Here is a 22862-nt window from a genome sequence, read left to right as displayed (position 1 = left end):
TCAGTTTATTTAAAAAAAACAACAACAAAAATCGCTCCCCTATTGGGTGAGACTTGAGGAAACAGCTCTTGCTTCTTGCACACAAACGAGCTCGGTACATTTCCCCTGTTTTTCTGTAAAGCATGCTTGGCTTTCCTTTAAAGCACAGGGTGTGAAAGCTGGAAATGACCTTAGGGGTCATCTGGTTCGACTCCATTTTACAGATGTGGAAGATGAGGCTGAGAGAGAGGAAGTGATTTAGTGGCAAGACAAGGAGCATAATTGGACTGTCATAATTACTGGACTAGTGTTCATCCCAATCAATCTTGCTGTTTCGAAGGTGGGCAGGAGGCACGTAGAGCTAAATGTGTGTGTGTGTGTGTGTGTGTGTGTGTATGTTTGTAAGGAGCCCTGGTAACGCAGTGGTTAAGTGCTTGGCTGCTAACCAAAAGATCAGCAGTTCAAACCCACCAGCGCTCTGTGGGAGAAAGGTGTGGCAGTCTGCTTCTGTAAAGATTACAGCCTTGGAAACTCTATGGGGCAGTTTTATTCTGTTCTATAGGGCCTCTACGATTCGAATCCACTTGATGGCAATGGGCTTGGTTTGGTGTGTGTTTTTGTGTATGTGTGTGTAAAATAGCATTTCAATATTTTTTTCTTTTATTTTCTTGAGAGCATTAATTTCATTTATTCAACAAATATTATTGACTCGATGGCAACCTACAACAACAACGACATACTCCAGTACCGGGGATACAGTGGCGAACAAAGCCTACGAAGTCCTGCTGTCATGAACCTTAGGTTCTAGTGGGAGAGACAGAAAACAAGCAATTAGTCAACTAATTCTGCTTCCAAATGGGCAGAATCCTAACCAATCCTTTTTCAGTTGGTGTCTCCACCATGTCCATGGCTCCTCTCTCTCATTTTTTTCCCCTCATTTCTTGTGGGTATGGAGAGAGAGGAGAAAAAGAACCATTTCCACGCCTCTTTTCTCTACATTTCAAGCTCAGTGTGAAGCTTTGAATTGCTAAAGTCAAGTGTTTGGTTCTGTTGTATATAGGGTCCATATGAGTCGGAAGCGACTCAATGGCACCTAACAACAACTACAAAGTCCGGTTTAGTACCGGTGTAGCATTACAGTGAAGATGTCTATTTTTCAACACTGCAGTAGTGGGCAGCTGGCTTAGCTGTCAGCTTGCTTGTGAGACAATGAGGCACTGGATATGGGAGTTGTACTATTACCTTATAATTTCTCTGTTCTTTTTTCATACGATCTTAGTTGTGCTGGAACCCATTGGACCTGGCTGCTTTGACAGGTGTGCTATTTTAGCAACACAGAAAAAAACACAGAAAGAAAAGAAGGATGTATGGTAAGCTTTTGCTGTCAGATCTAGGTTGCTCTGTTCCTAAGTTTGTGGATGATTTGTTCAGGGTTGTTCAGAGACAACAAAGGTTAGGTTTTGCTTTTACCTATGTGACACTGAGTGTTCTTACGGTTCACTTCACAGGCAGGCTGTTGTCCATACAGACTGATATGAGGGGATCCCCTTCCCTATCTTCTCCTTTCACGTTTGAAACCCCACCATTGTGATTCATTTCTCTGGGTTTAACCATTTACCCTCTCAGAATACAAAGAGTCTGGGGGCGGGGGGGCGGTTAGCTTCTCCAATCCTTAACATTGGAGTATGCATTCACTTCCCAGATCGGTCTCTTCCTTGACCCAAAGCCTGAAAAGGGGCGAGAGGTGGAGTTGGGCAAAAACAAGTGAGGTTGGAGGATGATGAGACAACTTCTGCCCAGTTCCCAAGATCCATCCCCATATGTTATCTTGAATGCTGTTTTTTTTTTTTTTTTTTTTTTAATTCTTGGTGTTGAAAATGACTGCAGAGGCTTATGTTTACATAAACACTTTAGGTTCAACACTAAGGTTGACAGACTCTACATTAGTTACTGTTAAGGCTGGGCACTCTTCAATCAAGGAGAGTGGCTACTAGTTGCCTCTTAAATCTTAGAGGATTGTTTGTTCTTAAGCATTTTGGGTAGGGAGCAAATATCTGGTTGTGGTATAAGGCAGCTATGTGCATCTGATCCATTGGTAAGAAAACGTGAGGAATAAAAATCATTCTTCCTACTGAGCTCCCGGCCTTGCTATGTTCTCAAAGAACTAGGCATCGAAGTAATGGAAGGTATACAACAGGCTATTTAAATTCTGATTAAAAAAGTATTCTACATGACCTAAACGTACATGTGTAAGACCATTCAGCTTTAGGCATTAAACAAAGTCTTATTTTATTGAAAATGGAGGATGTTTTGGGGAAATATTGCTTAACAGTGCATTTTGAACTAGAATCAATGATTTTTACTTCAGAGAAGGAAATGAGGTTGAAATAAAAAAAAATTAACAACAGTTTAGCATCATTTGAAGAAAAAAACATATTCTCTAGAAACAACAGAGAACAAAATTAACAGCGCAATTGTCACCATTTGCAAAAAAGATTTAAAACAGGTTTTATGCCCCAGGTTCTGAAGAAGGGCCCTATATATCAAAGGGCACATACGTGTCCACATAAAGGCAAAGCACCAATTAGCTGATTCATTCTCTCATCTATGATCCATCAAATAGATAAATCTGGAACATTTTTGGACACAGACTGTGATTTCTGTACCTCAGCCAGTACCTTGGGATTTCGGACAGGATGGTAGGAAAAAAATCAATATTTGGTCAGGCCTAAGATTGCTCAAGATGGCTACATGAGGGAGGAGGAGGAGGAAGATGAAGGGTTTACCCAGTGTCCACTGTTCACCTACTACCTCTCCTTCTGTAGGAGCCTCGTGGTCATGTTCAGTAATAACACCCATACTTTTGGTGTTTTGATCTCAGAGCTTTTAGTCCTTCCATTCTCTGTCAGTATGTTAGCGCCCCACATGAGGGCCATATTCAATTTGCCTTTATCAAGCATCCCTTTGGGGGCTAGTTAAGCTGAGTTATCCTTGGTGGCCCCTGAGAAAACTGGAAGAACAGAAGCGCTGCCAAGGGTTCCTGTCTGTGTGCAAGGTCTGCATTGGTAGTGCAGCTCAAACCCTGTTGCCAGGACTTTCTTCCCTTCTCCATATGATTAAAGTGTGGGGAAAGGGAGGTGAACCTGGTGGCAATAGCCAAGCTGCTAAATTGCTGAGTTGGTCTTAACCGAAGTGTGAGAAGGAGGTTTTAAGGCACGTCGACAACATCCTGTTGTTCGGCTGCTTCTCTCTCTTTTTCACACATCTGGCTGAACTGGGATCCAGGTGGCTGACTAGTGCCTAGCCGTAGAAGCTGTGGCTTCTCCCTTCTCCCTTCCTCCGCCTCGGCCTGCCCTAGAGTCCACCAGGCCATGGAGGCGGTGACTGTGTATCACGGCAAAATCAGCCGAGAGACCGGGGAAAAGCTCCTGCTCGCCACCGGTCTGGACGGCAGCTATCTGCTGAGGGACAGTGAGAGCGTCCCGGGCGTGTACTGCCTGTGTGTTCTGTGAGTACTTCGCCGCGGGGGGCCCAGGACCTGGCCTGCAGCAGTCAGCCTTGGGCCTGTCAAGGGCACGGGCTATGGGTGGGGGTGGCCAGGGCACGCAGGCAGGGGTAAAAGAGCAGCCGAAGCTCCAGGGGCCTCCTCTGCTCGCTCAGCGGCCCCGAGGGCGCCTTCTGGCCCAGCCTGGGGCCGTAGTGGACCACACTTTGACCTAGACAGCTCGCTGGGGCTTTCACGTCCTGGGCTCCTGGTGCTCCAGAAGGACCTCACCAGGGCCTTTTGGGGGCAGCTGCAGAGAATGCCGTTTTGGGTAGGAAAACACGGCCTGGAATTTACTGTCACTCCAAAAAAGATCCAGGCTCCCGGACTCTGCTTTGCCTTCAAGTTGGAGGTCAGCAAGGTGGAGCCTGGGAATGGTGGATTGGCCATATTTGGGGTCACCAGTCCCGAGAAAAGGAAAGGCCTCTCTTCAGCCAGCTTTCTTTAAATGATTTTGGAGGCATCATCCCAAAGGAAGACCATGGAATTCAAGGAAAGGAAGAAGACTCAAAAACTGAGTCCATTACTTTTGAGAATGCAATGCTACTTAGGTTGGCATGGCTGAGAGGGGGGATGGTTGTGAATAAAACTGTTTCTCTGGGTCTGCTTATTTAGCTTCCTTTAAAGGAATTGTGTGGCGGTTGGAGGTTTCAGAAAGGGGACCCTTTATTTGAAAAAAGCCAAGACTGACAACAGTCATAAAGGGCACAGAGGGAAAACGCTCTTGTTATGATTCAACCTTGCCCTTGGCTTAGACATGTCTCAGGCTAAATTGCCATTTTGAAACAGACACACCTTCCTTTGTTATTGCTCCAGGGCTCCAGAGTCAGGCAGATCTGAGATCCAACCCTGTGCTAGTCAGATGCTAGTCTTGTGACCTCTGGCAAGTTAACCCCTCAGTCCCTTTGATTTGTCATCCATAAAATGGGTGTAATATTTCACAGGACTGTGAGGATTAAATGCCATAATGCACATAAAAAACTTAGGACTGGACCTGACACGTAGTAAATGTTCAATAAGCGTAAGCTAGTGTTATTATTACTACCTTCTTCTATTTTCAGTTTGATTTCTTTTAGTACTCTGTGTGTGTGTGGGGGGGGTATTTCCAGGGAAGGTCCTAGCCCGAACACTTTCAGCAACAGGGTAAAAGTACCCATGAAAATAGCAGCCCTGCACAGTAGTTCCTAGGCAGAAACAAAATGAGGAAGAATGCTTGGTTTAGTACCTAATGATAGACTGCAAGATTTTGCAGTACCGTTTGGGTCAGTGGAGAAAGATTACATTGAGGCTGGTGTTAGAGGATTTCCATTTGTATGTTGGCTTTTTAAAAGGGGCAATCCACGTTTGTGGCAACTCTCAGTTAAGCGGAATACCCTCACTCTCTGGCACGCTAAACCAATTTATTGTAAAGACTTCAAGGGAAATACGTGGAAGCTATTGAATCTCTTGAGCAGGTCTTCATGTTTGGCTTATATTATTGTTTTCCCCAACTGGAAACTAGGGAAGGCCAATGAAAGCCATCTGGCGCTCCCCGGCTTTTTTCTTATCAAAAGGAGGCAGAAGAGTGAGTGGGTGGTGAAAGCGGCTGCTTTAGAAAAGCTGACAAAGGAGATGATGGGCCTAAACCTAGAGGTACAAAAAGAAGGTACAAAAGAAGCCTGGGTAGGGAAGCATAAGATTGCTGTTTTTTTTTTTTTTTTTAAGTAAAATACAGAACTTTAGCCTTTTGCTCATGTAGGTCAGGGCCACATAAGTAATTAATTCAAGCAGGTGGAAAATTTTCAAACATTTAGCTTTCACCCAAAGTGAATCTTGCATAAATGCATTTTTTAAAATGACTGGTAGCTTTCCATGAAAACCTCCTATTAAGTAGCAGAAAATAGGGTTAGTAGGCAAATTGAGAGTCTCCAAGTGTGTCTTCTGATTGGTACACAGCGGCCTCCCAGTCTAATGGAACTGTTTAGAGTGATAGCAGGGTTTTCAGGCTCTGCTGCGATACAATGATACATTGCCTTTTAGCAGAGTTTCTCAACCTTTTTGAGCCCAGGGTCCCTCCCCCACCTTTTTTTTTTTTTTTAATTTTACCTTGTTCTATATGGAATATTTATTTAGTAGCATATATCCCAGGGTCCTTTTTGATGAAGAAATATTTATTTCATGGCCCCCATAAATATTTCATGCCCCCTTTTTGGTACTACACTAGAATAACAAAGAAATCTATTTTTAATTTGAAACAAACCACATACTCATTGTAAAACAAAACTCTTATGTTTATGTTAGGCAGTTGAAATAAAAATGTAAATGCTACCGTACACATGTCCAACAAGATATAGTTAACAAGCATGCATTGACTATAGGATTCACTTGGAAAGGTTATTCATTCAATCTTTTGTTAATTTCCATTATCCAAGAATGTTTTGTTGAGCTTTAGTTTCTGTCTTTTTGTTGCAGAAATAGCACATTGCGTATGCCTTTCAAACTACTGTGTGGTTTGGGGGCTGTTGAGCTGATTCCAACTCATAGCGATCCCATGTGACAAAGTAGAACTGCCCTGTAGGGTTTTCCAGGCTGTAATCTTTATGGGAGCAGATTGCCAGCTCTTCTTCCCGCAGAGCCACTGGGTAGGTTTAAACTGCCAACCTTTCCGTTAGCAGCCTAGTGCTTAACCATTGCGCCATCAGGGTTCCTTCTTTCAAACTCTCCTTGCCTCTTTCTCCAGTCGTGAACCCTCTAATTGCGGACTTTAGATATGGCCTTTGAAAATTTTGCTGTATTCACTTTTAGAAATCTGAAACTCATTCTAAAAGCACTGAAGTTTTCCATTTATAGGATGGCTCACCTTCATTGAAAAAGAGTTTTTTTTTTCCAATTAATTTTTCTAAGTATATCTGGAGCGTTGTATAAGTCTATTTAAAAGTAGCTCCTTAGTAATGCCTATTCATTGTAGAAAAATTGAAAAATAAAAATCTTTCCTTCTAAATAATACCTATTTATTATAGAAAAGTTGAAAACTATAGATAATGGAAATGAGGGAAAAATCACCCATAGTTTTAGAACCTAAATACAACTATTAAAAACTAAGTGGATTTTCTTCTACATTTTAATAAAATGCATTGTTTTGTAGGCACGCATGTGCTCTGACAAGGTTGTATTCTGCTACATTTTCCAGTTCACATGAGAAAAAACCACTCGTCTACAATGTTATTACAAATGATTTTGAAACATTATCTTTAATGGCTACATGATAGTCCAGTCATTGTACCATATTTTCCTTAATCAGTCACCTGTCTTTAGACGTGTGTTTCATTCCATTTTTTTGCTGTTATGTAAATTCCATCATGATTCATATTTCACTATTTAAAATTTTCTTTTTATTTATGATTATTTCCTTATCATGGATTTCCAAATGTGGAATTTTGAGGTCAGAAAACACAAAGAGTTTAGGATTGTTAATGTACATATAAGCTCCAAATATATTTTTCCAAATGGTTATTCTCATTTATATGCTCATCAATAATGCACGAGAGTGTCTGTTTCACTACACCCTCTCTAAAAAAAAAACTCTAGCAATGGGTATTCTTGTTTAAAACAAATTCTCTTTGAAATATGGTATCTCACCCTTTATTTCATCCTTTTTTTGATTCGTGATTGAGGTTTTCTTTGTGGTTGCTAAGTTGTTGTATTTCCTTGGTCATGAATTGGCTCTTTGTGTACTTTGCCCATTTGACCGCTTTTCTTAACGCATGGTGAGTTTTTACAGATGAATCCTTAATCTGTTGTATCTGCTGCAGGTATCTTTTCTGTTTGGTGTTTGCCATTACTGTTTGTTTTTTGTCTGACAAGCAAAAAAAAAAAAATCGGCATTTTTAGTACTCAAATCAGTCACTCATTTTCTTTGTGTTTTGATTTCCTTTTTTTTTTGCTTCCCAGCTTAGAAAGTTCTTCCACCTCAAGAGATGTCGTAAGACTTCATTTCAGTTCTTGTTTTCAATTTATGGTTTGGTTAGTTTACATTTAACTCCTTAGTTCCATTTGGAATATTATTTTAATGTGAAGAAAGATCTAAATTGACTTTGCAGCTAAATAGCTAACAATTATTCCAACACAATTTTTTAAATAGAGCTTTCATTCCCCATTGATTTGTTAGCTTACTTTATCATATATTAAATTCTTATATATAACAATTATTTTCTCTGGATATCTATTTGGCTCAATTGATCTATTTATTCTTGTACTACTAGTACTATGGAAACCCTGGTGGCGTAGTGGTTAAGAGCTACAGCTGCTAACCAGCAAGTCAGCAGTTCAAATCCACCAGGCACTCCTTGGAAACTGTATGGGGCAGTTCTACTCTGTGCTATAGGGTCACTATGGGTCGGAATCGACTCCAAGGCAATAACTTTTTTTTTTTTTACTAGTACTATAAGTGCAATGATTGGGATAAGGGCAATGATGTTTTAATACATTTTAAAATATTATTTGCTATTCTTGCCTCTTGGTGCTTCAAGATGAATTCTAGAATCATTTTGTTAAGTTAAAAAAATCCCACCGGAATTGCATTTAACTAGTAAATTAAGAAGGAATTGTTATCTTTAAGGAATTTAGTCTTCCCATCTAAAAACATAGTATATCTCTGCATTTATTAATTTTGTTCATTTATATCCATCAAGGAGCCCTGGTGGTGCAGTGGTTACGTGCTCGGCTGCTCTCTGAAAGGTAGGCGGTTCGAACCCACCAGTGCTCAGCGGGAGAAAGATGTGGCAGTCTGCTTCTGTAAAGATTTACAGTCTTGGAAACCCTGTGGGGCAGGTTTACTCTGTCCTACAGCGTTGCAATGAGTCAGAACTGACTGGACGGTAATGGGTTATATCCATCAATATATTTTCGTAGTTTTCTTCCTGTAGGTCCTCCACATATTTTGTTATGCTTATTTCTGGTTATTGTGTATGTGTCTTTTTTTTTTGTTTCTATCATCGACAAAACCTTTTTCCGTTATATTTTCTGTTGCACAGAAAAACTACTGATTTTATGTGCTTTTCTTGTATTTATCCGGTATACTGAATGCCCTTGTTAATGCAAATAGTTTTTTTCTTTTTACTTTTTTCTCTTTGGGGTTCTAGGTATATGCAGTTTCTTTTTACTAAGGTGTATGGGTGTGCTCACATTCCTCCCTTCCTCATCCTCAATGTAGACAGCCACTGGGAAAATCCTGAATGCCCACTGGGATCATTTGATGGTGGTAAGAGGAAAGCAAATTAAAAAAATTTAGTTTGAGGAAATAGTTTATTTCCATGATTAACATCCTTCTGTTCATATGTGACTTTGGTTTCTATTTCGCTGGTGGAAGATTTGAAAGAAGAAATGCTATTATGTTCTTTAACCTCAAGGACACATAATGAAGCCATTAGACACGTATGACTTTAGATAAAGGGATAATTCTCTTTTTGTTCTTTAAGAGTTAAAGGCATTACAAGGAATAAAGTACTTATTAAACAATTGAACTGGAAGAATGGGGGCAGCAGTGACAAATAAAAATCCAGCTTGTCAGTTGTAATAGAGGAGAACAGCGTGGCAATGAACTCAAAAGAGTGAGAAATTATAACTGAAATTACATTTAGTTTTTGAATACAACTGGATTGTTGTATGTGTTGCTGGCACATTTATTTTCATGACAATTTAGGCCACCAAAATCATTTTGGATATTCCAAGTACAATCCATTAATGTCAGAATGAGCCTGAAGGCCAGCCTAGATTTAAATTTGCCACACATAAACCATGAATAATTCACAGGCAACTAAACCAAGACATTGTAAAATTGAAGTTGCAAGATTGGCTTGAAGGTGTTATTTAGCTTAAGCAAACGGGAAGACTGGGTTGACATCTTCTGGGCTCTCCCCCACTTGGCCTCTTTTCTTCTCCCCCCTCCCCTCCCCTCCGCTTTAGTGTACAGGTCCAGCCCTATGGTCAAGCTGACTCCTTCCCTTTTGAAGAGCTGTACTCTTGGAATTGCCTTTCTGACCAATTTGTTCATTCATTCTCTCTAGGAGCCTGTAGTATTAGGGGAAGCTTCTATAGGAGAGAGGCAGCACAGACTGGTGCTTAAGAGCCCAGACCTTCCAGTCAGAACCCTCTGCGTGTGTATCCCAGCTCTGCCACTTAATTAGCTATTTTACCTTGGGCAAATAACTTAAACTTTCTGTGTCTCCGTCTCCTTATCTGTGAGATGGAGATGATGATAATAAAAAAATTAAAAAAAAATTTTTTTTTACCTCATAGGGTTGTTATGAAGATTATTGTATGAGTTAAAGTCCATAAAGTACTTAGAAAATGTAATAGATGTTTGTTAGCATAAATAAAATATCTATAAATAATTGCCATATAAAGTTAGATCATTATCCAAAAACCAAACAAAACTCATTGCCGTTAGTAGATGCCTACTCATGGTTACCCCATGTGTTACAGGGTAGAGCTGTGCTCCATAGGGTTTTCTGGGATGTAATCTTTATGGGAGCAGATTGCCAAGCCTTTCTTCCACAGGATGTAATCTTTATGAGAGCAGATTGCCAAGCCTTTCTTCTGTGGTCCCACCGGGTAGGTTTTGAATCACCAACCTTTAGGCTATTGTGCAAACTGTTTGTGCCACCCAGGGACCTTCTCAGACCATCATTGCTGTTGTTAGATGCCATCGAGTTGGTTCCAACTCACAGCAACCGTATGTACAACAGAAAAAAACACTACCCGTTCCAGCGCCATCTTCACAATCATTGTTATCCTTGAGCCCATTGTTACAGCCACTGTGTCAATCCATCTTGTTGAGGGTCTTCCTCTTTTTCACTGACACTCTACTTTACCAAGCATGATGTCCTTCTCCAGGGACTGGACCATCATAAAGACACATAAATAAAATGTTATATGGCAGCTCAGGGAAAGGAGAGATTAAGTTTATTGTCATGACTCATCAAAATTGCCATTCAAGTGTAGTTTGCCCATCCGACTTCAAGCTTAATGGCTTTTGACTATTCTGAAAATTCAAATTAGCTCTAAAAGAATGAAGATTGGGCCATAGGAAATCCAGAAATTTCTTGAATCGGAGTATAGCCTCAACAATAACACCTTTGTAGAGGCTACCACTCTTTTGGATATAAAAGTTCTGAAATATTTGTTTTAAAAAATCAATCCCATTATCATCGTACCTTGCATTTTGCACAAAGCATTAGTGTCTATAGACATAGAGGGCATGGGTGCTAGCTTGCTTTATTTGTGGTGTCATGAAGGAATCATATATAGCTAAATCTTTTGTTTAGTCCTTGAAGTGGTATAAAAAGGAAATTGATGTGGTTTTGTCAGTTGCAAACCAAGATCTGTCCCCAACACTGACCCACTGAGAAAATAAGAAATAAGCCAGGTTGCTTTTTTCTTGCCCATTTCTAACCAGAGCATTTTTTTAAAGGTTAGGGGCAGCTTTGGTAAAATAAAGACAATTGTTAATATTGGCATGGACTGAATCCACACTTTTTATAGTCATTAAAATGCAAAATATTAGTTAAGAAAATAAATGAATGACAACAAGAAAAAAAAATGACGGTCGTTGTTGTTAGGTGCTGTTGAGTTGGTTCCAACTCATAGCGGCCCTGTGTATAACAGAAGGAAATACTGCCCGGTCCTGCGCCATCCCCACAATCGTTGCTATGCTTGAACTTATTGTTGCAGCCACTGTGTCAGTCCATCTCGTTGAGGGCCTTCCTCTTTTTCCCTGACCTTCTACTTTACCAAGCATGATATCTTTCTCCAGGGACCGGACCCTCCTGATAACATGTCCAAAATACGTGAGACACAGTCTCTCCATTCTTGCTTCTAAGGAGCATGCTGGTTGTACTTCCTCCAAGACAGATCTGTTTGTTCTTTTGGCAGTCTGTGGTATATTCAATATTCTTTGCCAACACCACAATTCAAAGGCGTCAATTCCTCTTTGGTCTTCCTTATTCGTTGCCCAGCATATGATGCCGTTGAAAATGATCAGGCATACCTTAGTCCTCAAGGTGACATCTTTGCATTTTAACACTTGAAGGAGAGCTCTTGCAGCCAGATTTGGCTAATGAGATGAATCGTCTGATTTTTGAGTCATCATTCCTTATTTTGGGGTATTTAGATTAATTTCCATTTTTCACTATTAAAAATAGAAGTACTATGAAAAATTTTGTCAAATTGCTCTTTCCTTGGATTGTGTGAAGATAAAGCAAGATTATTAGGTCAAAAATATGCAATGTTTCATAGCTCTTTTTACAAATTGCCAATTTGTTTTCTAGAACAGTGATTTTCAGCAGATGGGGAAAGGATATGTGTAGTTTGAAAAAAACATATTCGATAGTGTAGCTTACTTTTATATTATAATACAAACTACAGAAAATAAAACTTTAAATCTTGTTGGGGAAAGGAGGGTAATGGTTAAGAAACACTCCTCTGTGAAAAGAATTGGCAAAACTTCAGCTTATATTAAAATTAAATTGCATTCTTTAAGCATGGACTGAGTGATTATGGGGGAGATAGAAGTGCCTTAGGTGGGTGAAAGAAGCCAGCTTGGCATTGGGAAAGTTTCCATCAATATTCCCAATGAGGTGCGGGCATTCTCTGAGTTTTGTATCAGTCATCCTCTAACTTCCCTGTTCATACAAATCACTGGGAGATCTTGTTAAAATGCAGATTCTGATTCAGCATTTCTGAGGTTGGGCCTGAGATTCTAGATTTCTAACAAGCTGCCAGGTGATGCTGATGCTGCTGGCCCGGGGACCGCAATTTGAGTTGTACGGTTTCAGGTCTCTTTCATCGATAACCCATTATCATGAGAGTTGAGTACAGGTGGTCCTTGGTTAGTTACTTCGGCGATTTGAAAATGGAACAGATGAACTGCTGGTTTACTCGAGGGCTGCAACAATTTTGCTCATTCAGAAATTTGAGGAGTTGGGGAGGGGTAGGAAATTGTTCATATTGGATGGGGTAATCCCGAGAAGTTTTATGTGCTGTTGACACCAGGTTGTTCAGAGACTGAAGAAGGTAAGAACGTTTGAAGTGGTACTCAGGTTCCTGCTGCTTAACTGAAAGTAAGATAAGATCACATTCGTTAGGAAACGTTTTTTCAAAACACACCCGTTTATTTTGACTAAATGAAGCTGAATGATAGTAGGAAGATAGATTCATTGTGTTTTTTAGAGATCCACTGTTTCAGAAAGTCAAAAACCTGGCTGCTTACCATTTTGCTTACATTGTTGCTGAGATTTTAAATAATGCACTTTTGTGTCACCCTTAATGATACAGAATTATTGCCATTAATTGCTTCCCATAGAAAAAATGAAACTAGGGGCCTAGGCTATTTCCCTGCTTCTGTCGCCATTTTGCTGTGTGGCTTTAAGAAAATCACTTAAAGCCATAAGTTTCGAGTTCCCGTGGTGAAAAATGGAAATCAAAGCTCTTGCCTTGTTCCTCGTAGAGTACTTACTGAAATCAGTGGGCTTTGAGGTAGATTTCAATTGCTTAAAAAAAAAAGATTTTAGCATTGTAATATTTTATATTTATTCAGTATATTAGATATAGGCAGGTCTCAAACTATTTTATATAAGATCTAAAAATTCTGGCAAAACCTTCCTAACAAAAATGAAACATTTTATATAATAACAAACACGAGCAATTAAACTGACCTTTTGTCCTGTGTCACAAGTCAAATGAAACAGTTTAAAAAAAATTTTTTTTAACAGTTTAAAGTGTTTTAAATGCATGTATTTGCCCTTTAGGTAATCAGTACCGATGAGTGTTGATTAAAGGTACAGGAGTTTAACTCACATATTTAAAGACTTTTAGTTCTAATGGAAAGTAACAGCAAATGTGGTCCATTACTCAAGCATGACCCTCTGTTTGGAATGCTTTAGCGTCATCTGTTCTTGTAAGTTTAAACACATTGATTGTAACCAAAGGTTACTGGAGGTCCTAATCAAAGATCTCATACTGACCCAAACTTGTGCTCAAGAATAACGGTCTGAAAATGTATTAAATAAAACCCTATTGATTCAGCTCAGATTCATAATTTGAAATAATTCACTGTAAAGCTTACCTTACCTTTTCTGTGAAGTGAAAATTCGCTAGGCAAATTGAGTTGCACTGCCTTATATAGTAAAATATAATCAGTAATATATACACATTACAGTGTGGGGATCAAGAGCTGGGGCTCTAGAATCAAACGGGCCTCATTCAAATCCCAGCTTTGCTGCTCGTCAGGGTGGCTTTGGTTACTTAACTTCTCAAAGTCTCAGTTTCCTCATCCATAAAATTCATCTCATAGCATAAAGCTTATAGGATTGTTGTGGGGTCCAAAGGAGATAATGCCTGTAAAACTTTTGGTGTAGTAGAAATTAATTATACAGATATATAATATGCATACACACCGAGTAACGGGTGAGAATGTTTACCCCATCTAAAATGACGAGCTACTTCCAAGTAATAAAAGTACTTTAGCAGTATTTCTTTTTATTCAAATTACTATATCACAAAAAACAAACCCATTGATGTGAGTCAATTCTGACTTACATCATATGTATTTATTTAAAAAAAAACCCCAAACCCCTTGCCATCAGGTCCATTCTGACTTATTATATTATATACTAAACCCGTTGTCGTCAAGTCCATTACAACTCATAGCTCATATTGTATCATATTGTATTCTATTGTATCAAATCACATCTGTCTTGGTGGTGCAATGGCCAAGGTTCTAACCATAAGGTTGGTAATTTGAACCCACGAGCACCTCTACGGGAGAAAAGACCTGGAGATCTGCTCCCATAAAGATTACAGCCTAGGAAACCCTATGGGACGGTTCTACTCTGTCCTATAGGGTCGATATGAGTCAGAATTTACTTGACGGCACAGAACAGCAACAACATATTATATAATAATACAAACTAATATATAGTCATACTGTATTACTCAATAATAGTAACATTACTATGTTATTAATATTACAATTAATATTACTATTTTTAAGTGGAAACCCTGGTGGTGCAGTGGTTAAGAGATACGGCTGCTAACCAAGAAATTGGTAGTTCAGATCCACCAGGCACAGACAACACCTTAACCCAGTGAAATGCTGTTTTCACTTTAATGGTTTATATGTATTTGAAAATAACGAGACTACAATCTGTCAGCACTGTTTAGTAATTCACAGTTTTTACCAATTACAACAGGTCCTTCGTTTCCTTCTGTCCAAACAGTCTTTCAACTAGACAAATCAGGTCCTTAGAGTGTGAGCTAACCACATTTCAAATGAAAGAAGAAAAAAAAAAGAAGACAGACTTGGAACTGTGATTAGGCAGATAGAATACTCATACAAGCAAGTTAGACTTACCAGGCTTTTCTTCCTATGAATGCAATGGCTCCATATATGTGTGTCCCAGTATACCTAACATTTATATATAATGGTAAATTCAAATTGAGAGCATCCATTCTTCTTTTGGAATGTTTCAGTAATGGATGTTTATTCTTTCACAGGTATCAAGGTTACATTTATACATACCGAGTGTCCCAGACAGAAACAGGTTCTTGGAGTGCTGAGGTATAGCTCTTTTATTTATTTTTGCTTCTGGGGGCATCAGGGAGGTGTTTGAAATTTAGGCTGGTTTTATTAAAGGGCAATCAAATCATATACTACCAAAATATTCATCAGATTCAAATTGCTAAAGCCCCAAGCCAAAATTGTTCATGCATCATTAAGAAGCCTTGAGAGAATTTTGGTCCCGGTCCTGTCCAGCCACCTTGAGTATACAGTGGTCTGACTTTGGTGGAAAGATTTTAAAAAAAGGACTGTGTCAAACTTTCAGTGCCTATCTGAAATTTTAAGAAAGCATCTCAAGTTAGATTAGACCAGCAATTATTTGTTGATTGATACTAATACGAATGTTGCTGTTGTAGGGTTGCAGGGTGGGGTGGGGGATGAGGTGAGGGACGAGATTAAAAACCATGACTCTTATTTTCTAAGAGCCTAGTATACTTGGGAAAACCCTGGTGATACAGTGGTTAAGGGCTACGGCTGCTAATGAAAAGGTCAGCAGTTCATATCCACCAGGTGCTTCTTGGAGACTCTGTGAGGCAGTTCTACCCTGTACTATAGGGTCACTAGGAGTCGGAATTGACTCAATGGCAACAGGTTTGGTAGTATACTTGGGGAGATCCTAGTAACAGGTGGAACTGGGTCCCATGTCTGCTCTCCTCACGTCTCCCTGCTGGCTTTATGGCCTTGGGCAGGCATCTTAACTTTTCTGTGACCCAGTTTCTTTATCTGTAAAATGAGCCTAAGAACAGTCCCTTACTCTTAGGGCTTATTTTGAGGGTTAAATGAGATAATGCATGAGATAAAAAGGAAGCTCTTAGCCACACGGTCTGGCATGTAGTAAGCCCTCAAAAATGTGAAATCCCTAAAATTGCTGAACAATGTAGGGTTTTATATAGTCAAGGGCTAGGTTAGCTAGCATAGGAGTTCAGAGAAGGGAGGGTTTTTCAAGGGTTAGGGTAATCAGGGCTGCTTTATGTGTGGAGGCAGGACTCAGAGCTGAGCCATGTGGGCAGCACTTGTATAGGTGGAACGGAGAGGAGAGAACTTTGCACTGGCTTTTGAACTGTGCTCTGCAGAAGCCTTGGGGCTACCTGGGGGGTTGCAGAGGGAGAAGGGGAGGTAAGTGGGTATTCTTTTGGTTCCCAGCCTGGCTTCATTCTGAGCAGTTTCCTTTTATTTTGCTTATAAACTGAGAGTCTGAATAGAATTTCATTAGAAAAAAGGGTTCTACTGCTTTAAAAATGTTTAAGAGCCACTGTACCATTCCAAGAAATTCCTGTAGAGTGAATGTGTTTTCATGAACCAGGGTAGTATATCCTATCTTACCAGTGTAGAAGCCTGTCCAAATAAAACTTTCAACCTCAAATGCTTTCTCTGGTTTCTGAGTCTTTAAAACAGCCTGTCTTTATAACGAAAGTATTATGAGCTGTTTGAAAACACAAATGCTAATCAGCTTCTGTTAATATCTCAGTCAATCTATGCATTTAAGGAACTCTAAAGTCTAGACATAAAATGCATTAAAATTGCTCTATCCTTTAAAAATTCATCTGTAAACTAAAATACACAAATTTGGACTACAAACATTTTGAACTACTGAGATGAATGAACTAGGGCAAGTTTTCCAAACCTTGTTGCTTTATATCAGGATAATTAATACTCTAGTGCTAATTAGAGGAAAAGCAGTACCATTTCTAATCAAAACTATTTATATCTGTTTATGCTTTTTTAGTTCTCTGCATCACTGTTGAGATGATTGAATAAGAAATTAAATTTCATTTATTATGAAGAATATTTGTGTGTACTATATACATATGACTGGCACTCTGGTGAAGCAGTGGTTAAGAGCTACAGCTGCTAACCAAAAGGTTGGCAGTTTGAATCCACTAGCTGCAACTTGGAAACCCTATATGGCAATTCTCCTCTGGCCTGTAGGGTCACTATGAGTCAGAATTGACTCCATGGCAGTAGATTTTTTTGAGTTTTTTTATATACATATTTGCATATAATTTGACCAGAAATAGACCTTCTTTTTAAAGAAGTGGTCTTCAGCTGCTGAAGAATATTCTTTATGGAAAAGATCTCAAATTCTTAAGGTTTAGCAACCTGGTTTTTAAACTTGCTTTTCTCTGTTTCAAGTGTAACATCATATGCAGATTGTTCCATGCTTTGTGATCATGTTAAGGAAGACAGGGTTTATTGACCATAAATGCCCCCTCATCCTATTGTCTGGTCTGACCCCATTTATATAATATTGCAGTTACCTGCACTAAGAAAGCAGAAGATTGGCATGGATTAGCCCCAAATGGAAAACAGTTTGAAGAACTCTTTAGATTTATTTTTGAAATGCATATTGCATCTTTTTCCATCTACTAAATTTGCCTCCTTAGTTATGTTTTGCTAAGGTGAATATTAAACTGGCGTGTATTCTCAGAGCTCATAGCACCTGGCTGGAAGAACTTTCTCTAGAGCATATTGAAGACCAGCTGTGATCCAAAACATGTTTTCATGCATAACTAAGAGGTGACGGTATGGGAAAGTGCAAATTTGAACGATAGTTGAGTTTAGCTACAGGATGGGAGTTGTCAGTGGTGCAATTCTTGTGGTAAAGCTGTTTTCATAATTGGATAAATGATAGATATTTATACTGCTTTTTGGAACAATGCCTTGATTTGCCACGCTGCCGGAAAAATCACGGCAGTAGCACTCTCTTGTCAGTGCAATGATTGTGCTAGAAATCTAGGAAAATCTGGAAGTTGTTGCAAAGAGTGAATTGAAAATGATCCCTGGATCGACTGAATTATGAAGGACAAATATGTGTATTTCTAGTTGTAGACAGACTTTTAGATTTGATCATTGCCTAGTGCATTATGTGTTTCAAGTTAAAATTTTGCTGTATTTTAATTAATATAGAAAATTCCACATAGGGCCAACCATCATATATTAATATGTGCATTGTCAGCAGTGCATTTTTTAACTCCAGGTTGCCCTCCCCCTGCTTACTTCAGTGCCTTTGGGCTTCTCTGGGTATTTGATTACCAGTAGATGCTAAATAATTTTGCTTATTACTCTAAGCAAAGCACTATAAATTAGGGCAGCCATTTGCCAATGAAATATTGCATCCCAAATTCAAATTGTGTTTCTACATCCAGTGCTATTATTCCTCTCTGTTAGCATGGGTAATCAAGTGCCAACTGCATATCAGTCCCCACAAAATAGATGCTCCTGTTGGTAAATGGTTTTACAAGCCACAAGAACAGCTAAAAAGATGTGTGGTTGGAAATCTTTTCACACTGAGGGAGTGTACAGTTTCTCTTCTGGTTGGTGGCTAGCTTTACTAGAACCTGTTTGGTACAGCCCTACTCTGAAAGGCAAGAGACCAGGTCCTGGGATCGAGTGCCAGTTCTGTCCCTCGTTATTTGTGTGACCTTGTGCAAGCTGATTAATCTCTTGTACTTCCATTTTCTTATCTGTCAAATGAAAAGAACTAAATCAGCCAATGGCCGTCCAGTCTGTGAGGAAGAAGAGGGGCAAGTGATAGGAAGGTGCTTTGAAAATGAAAAAATGCTCTAAGGAAGGCACGAGGAGGCATTCTGTGCCTATAGCCTACCTTTGCAATTTGCAGGTGCAATTTTGGAGCCAAAGCACTGTTGGCCAGGGATTATTTCGGATGAGATCTCAACAGAGTTTCAGGAAGGTGTTTTGATCATAGGGATGGAGCTGGGTGGAAGTGTGTTCTCCATCTACTGAGACTCCTAGCTGTGCGAGCCTATGAGAACAATAATTTAGAACTAAAAAGAATATCCTATTGAGAGTTTTGCATTGTTTTCCATTGAACAATAACATACTCCAACGTTGGACATGACCAGGACTTATTATGAACAGTGTGCTATTCTCCAGCTTTTAGTCTAGTTGACAGAAGTCTGCATGCCAGCCTTCACGTTTCCTCATTAAATGCTGAAAAACAAACAGCTCCCACCTCAAAAATCTTCCAGATGGAAGAGCTGAAAGACAACTTCCTAAAAAAATGAGTCGTTGTTCAATGGCTCATAGCAATAATAGTTTACTTCATGTAAAGTGACAGTTTTGAGCTGATGCCTCAAGCTTGCCTCATAAGCTTTTGCAGGAAACTGTTGTTGCAAGTGTCTTTGCAAGAGAACAGATGTCAAGAAAGGAATACATTTTAATAGTCACCTGAAATAATGATCTCTTTAAAAACAAACAAACACAAAAATAAAGGTGACCTTATAGAGTCTTTTATTTTCGTGTCATAGAGAAAATCTCGTCACGATGAAGTGTTGACAGAGTGAGCTGTTTTTGGGAGGATATGGAAGTTTCTCAAGGAGGAAAAAATTTAATGTGAAGGATGAGGCAGGACCTATCAGGAGGTGAAAGAGTATGAGGACTACTAGCCATGCATTGCGTGTATCACAGCAGTCAATTTTTAATTTCCTGTGTGGAATTTTATATGGTGGAATGATGACAGGGAGGATGGGTTGTTGGTTTTTTGGTTCCTCAGGCTTTTTATTAATGACCTGTAGGATTTGTGTTTTTTTCTGTGTTTGACTGTATCCTATCTGTTGGTGAATTCATTGTGGGTAATGGCCTGTATACCCTTAGAGGGTCGGGATATATGATGGGTAACAGGCAGGAAGGGCAGGGCAATGAGCAGGAGCTTGTACAAACTAATACTACCCTTGGGAGAACTGATATGACAGCTCATTAGCTCTTCTTGCAGGGAAATTCAGCTAAGCACAACAAGCTCTTCTGGAATGTTGTTTTTTTCCTTCTTCCTTATGTTTTCAAATATTTGAGCAAGTTACACAGATGTTACCTCTCTAAGCATACCTCACACATTTTGTAGCCTTTTCCGTGTTATTATGAGGTAGATGAATAATTTGCTTGGCCTTTTATTTTCCAGACAGCTCCTGGGGTACATAAAAGATTTTTCCGGAAAATAAAAAATCTCATTTCAGCATTTCAGAAGCCAGATCAAGGCATTGTAATACCCCTGCAGTATCCAGTTGAGAAGAAGCCCACTGCTAGAGGTACACAAGGTACTACAGGTATGGTTTACCATTAATTTTTATAGGGTTTGGAAACCCAGAGTTATGAGTCAATCTGTTCATATTCATATAGTTGTAGGAAGTTCAGTAAGAAAATGAGTTAGGAAGTTGATGCAGGCAGCAAATCAAGGAAGAGAGGCGAGTATTTACATGCTGTGATTTCAATATACTATACTATAAACTTTTAATGAAACTTTGGGTGGCACAAACAGTTTGTGCTTGTCTGGTAACCAAAAGGTTGGTGGTTTGAACCCACCCAGCAGCACTGCAGGAGAAAGTCCTGGTAATCTGCTTCTGTAAAGATTAAAAAACCAAAAAACCAAACCCAGTGCTGTCGAGTTGATTTTGACTCATAGCGACCCTATAGGGCAGAGTAGAACTGCCCGATAGAGTTTCCAAGGAGCGCCTGGTGGATTTGAACTGCTGACCTCTGGATTAGCAGCCGTAGCACTTAACCACTACACCACCAGGGTTTCCCTATAAAGATTACAGCCTAGAAAACCCTACAGAGCAATTCTACTCTGTAACACGTGGGGTCACCATGAGCTGATATCAACTTGATGGCAGAAGACAACAGTAACATACTATAAACTTTTAATGAAACTTTGCAAAAATACCCAAAATTCTATGCACCCACAATATTTTAATCCCTCTTGTCCCATCTTGGAGCCCTGTGGGTGCAGTGGTTAAGAACTTGGCAGCTAACCAAAAAGTTGGCCGTTAAATCCATGAGCTGTCACTTGGCGCTGTGAGTCGGAATCGACTTGACAGCAACGTTTTTTTTTTTCTTTTGTCCCATCTTAAGGAGCCCTGGTGGCTCTGTGGTTAAGCTCTCGACTGCTAACCAAAAGGTTGGATGGAGGTTTGAACCCACCAGCCGCTCCACAGGAGAAAAATGTGGGAGTCTACTTCTGTAAAGATTACAGCTTTGGAAACCCAACGGGGCAGTTCTACTCTGTCCTATAGGGTCATAAGAGTGGGAATCAACTGGACAGCAATGGGTATAATTTGAAAGACAGGGTAATTCAGAGAACACCTGGGCTGTCCTTTACCTTTGCTTAGTAAATTCTTTTTCTTCCGGGATGTAAAAGCTAATGTTAGCCTGGCCCATGTGATCCTGATTTCTGAATTTGTGGTGCTTGAATTAATGAAGTCTTAGTAGCAAAGGATATTAAATTAGTAGACTTTAGTATTAAAAAACCACTGGCATAAATTGTTACTTCTCCTGAACAAAGCTATTTTAGGATACGTGTCAAGCTAAAGACAGAATACCAGCCAATGTCTGCAGCTATCTGATACGTGACTGCTTATCCCTCTACGGAAAGGTGTTAGTCACTTGTTTGGAATAAGAGAATTGAAACAATAAATATTTATGATAAAAGAAAGTAAGTCGTTATATCCTTTTTGACAGGGACCCAGACTCAGGCATAAACTGACAATTAGACTCAAGTGGTGAATTAAACTAATGAATAGTCTTTATAATAGAAATGTAAATAGAATGCTAATCTACAAATTGCTGATCTTTTCATCTCAGTATTTCATTTTTTTAATAATTCAGTTTTAAATACTAATTGCTTGAGGTATATCAGTTGTATCTTTGTGAGTTTAATGCAGTTGGAAATTTTCTGATTTTAAGTTTGAGTTAAGGAGCCCTGTGGTACAATGGTTAAGTGCTTGGCTGCTAACTGAAAGGTCATTGATTTGAACCCACCAGCCACTCCACAGGAGAAAAGATCTGTTGATCTGCTCCTGTAAATATTACAGCCTAGGAAACATATGGGGGCAGTTCTACTTTGTCATATAGGGTTGCTATGAGTCAGAATTGACTCAATGGCACACAACAAAGTTCGAGTTAATCTGTAATTTTGATAGTTTGTAAGTTTATCTTTTCTTGATTTTTAAATCATTTTTCTTTAGGGAGAAGAGAAAACCCTGATGTCTGCCTGAAAGCACCATGAAGAAAAATAAAACACCTTGTACTTTATTTTCAATAATTTAAATAAATTCTCAGTCTTGTATATTGTAGATAATACAGTTCAGTGAGCTACAAATGCATTTCTAAAACCGTCATAGTCCTGTAATGGCAGCATCTAGCATGATGTTAAAACTGAAATGGACTTTGTAGATGAAGAGGACCTTTGAAATGAGGATTGAGGAAAATAAATCCACTGGGTTATTTTCAGTCATTATATTTACAAATGGAAAACAATTTAAAGCATAATGGATACTTCATAAAAGATTAATGTCAATTCTTGCCAAGTATATAAATAAAACTAATCCTCCTTTTTTGGTCAAAGTCACCATTTTTAGTGAAATATTATTTGATAGTTTTTGATTTAAAAAAGTCTTGCTTGGTTGTAAGGTGAGAAGCTTGTTTGTGTCTTTTTCATGTGTGGCTCTCCACTGGGTATTATGCTCTCCACTAGCTATGGTGTCATAGGCTCTTTTGAGATTTATAAAGCTGTGCACCGTGTGCTAGAACAAGTAGTGAATAAAGAGTGAAGAATTTCAGTTTAATTCTGAAAGCAACTTCTTGTCGAGTGTTCTGATGTTGGACAGTAAAATCTACAGACCAATCTGGAGCTTTGTTGTTGTCGTTGTGTGCTGTGGAGTCAGTTCCAACTCCTGACGACCCCATGTGACAGAGTAGAACTGCCCTATAGGGTTTCCTGGGCTGTAATCT

General features: G+C 39.2%; 1 protein-coding gene across 1 annotated transcript; it reads left to right on the top strand.

Moving 5' to 3' along the window:
- The first annotated feature begins 3162 nt into the window (after positions 1-3162).
- On the top strand, positions 3163-22479 carry SH2D1A (SH2 domain containing 1A). The gene is made up of 4 exons (XM_049872764.1): positions 3163-3487; positions 15056-15119; positions 20035-20179; positions 22097-22479. Exons 1-4 carry the CDS (start codon positions 3351-3353, stop codon positions 22135-22137), a joined length of 387 nt encoding a protein of 128 aa, XP_049728721.1. The 5' UTR covers positions 3163-3350; the 3' UTR covers positions 22138-22479.
- The last annotated feature ends 383 nt before the right edge of the window (positions 22480-22862 follow it).

This window comes from Elephas maximus, chromosome X (genome assembly GCF_024166365.1).
Source record: "Elephas maximus indicus isolate mEleMax1 chromosome X, mEleMax1 primary haplotype, whole genome shotgun sequence".
Taxonomy (NCBI): Eukaryota; Metazoa; Chordata; class Mammalia; order Proboscidea; family Elephantidae; genus Elephas; species Elephas maximus.
The sequence above is the reverse complement of the archived record's forward strand: the minus strand, read 5'-3'. Positions and strand labels throughout refer to the sequence as shown.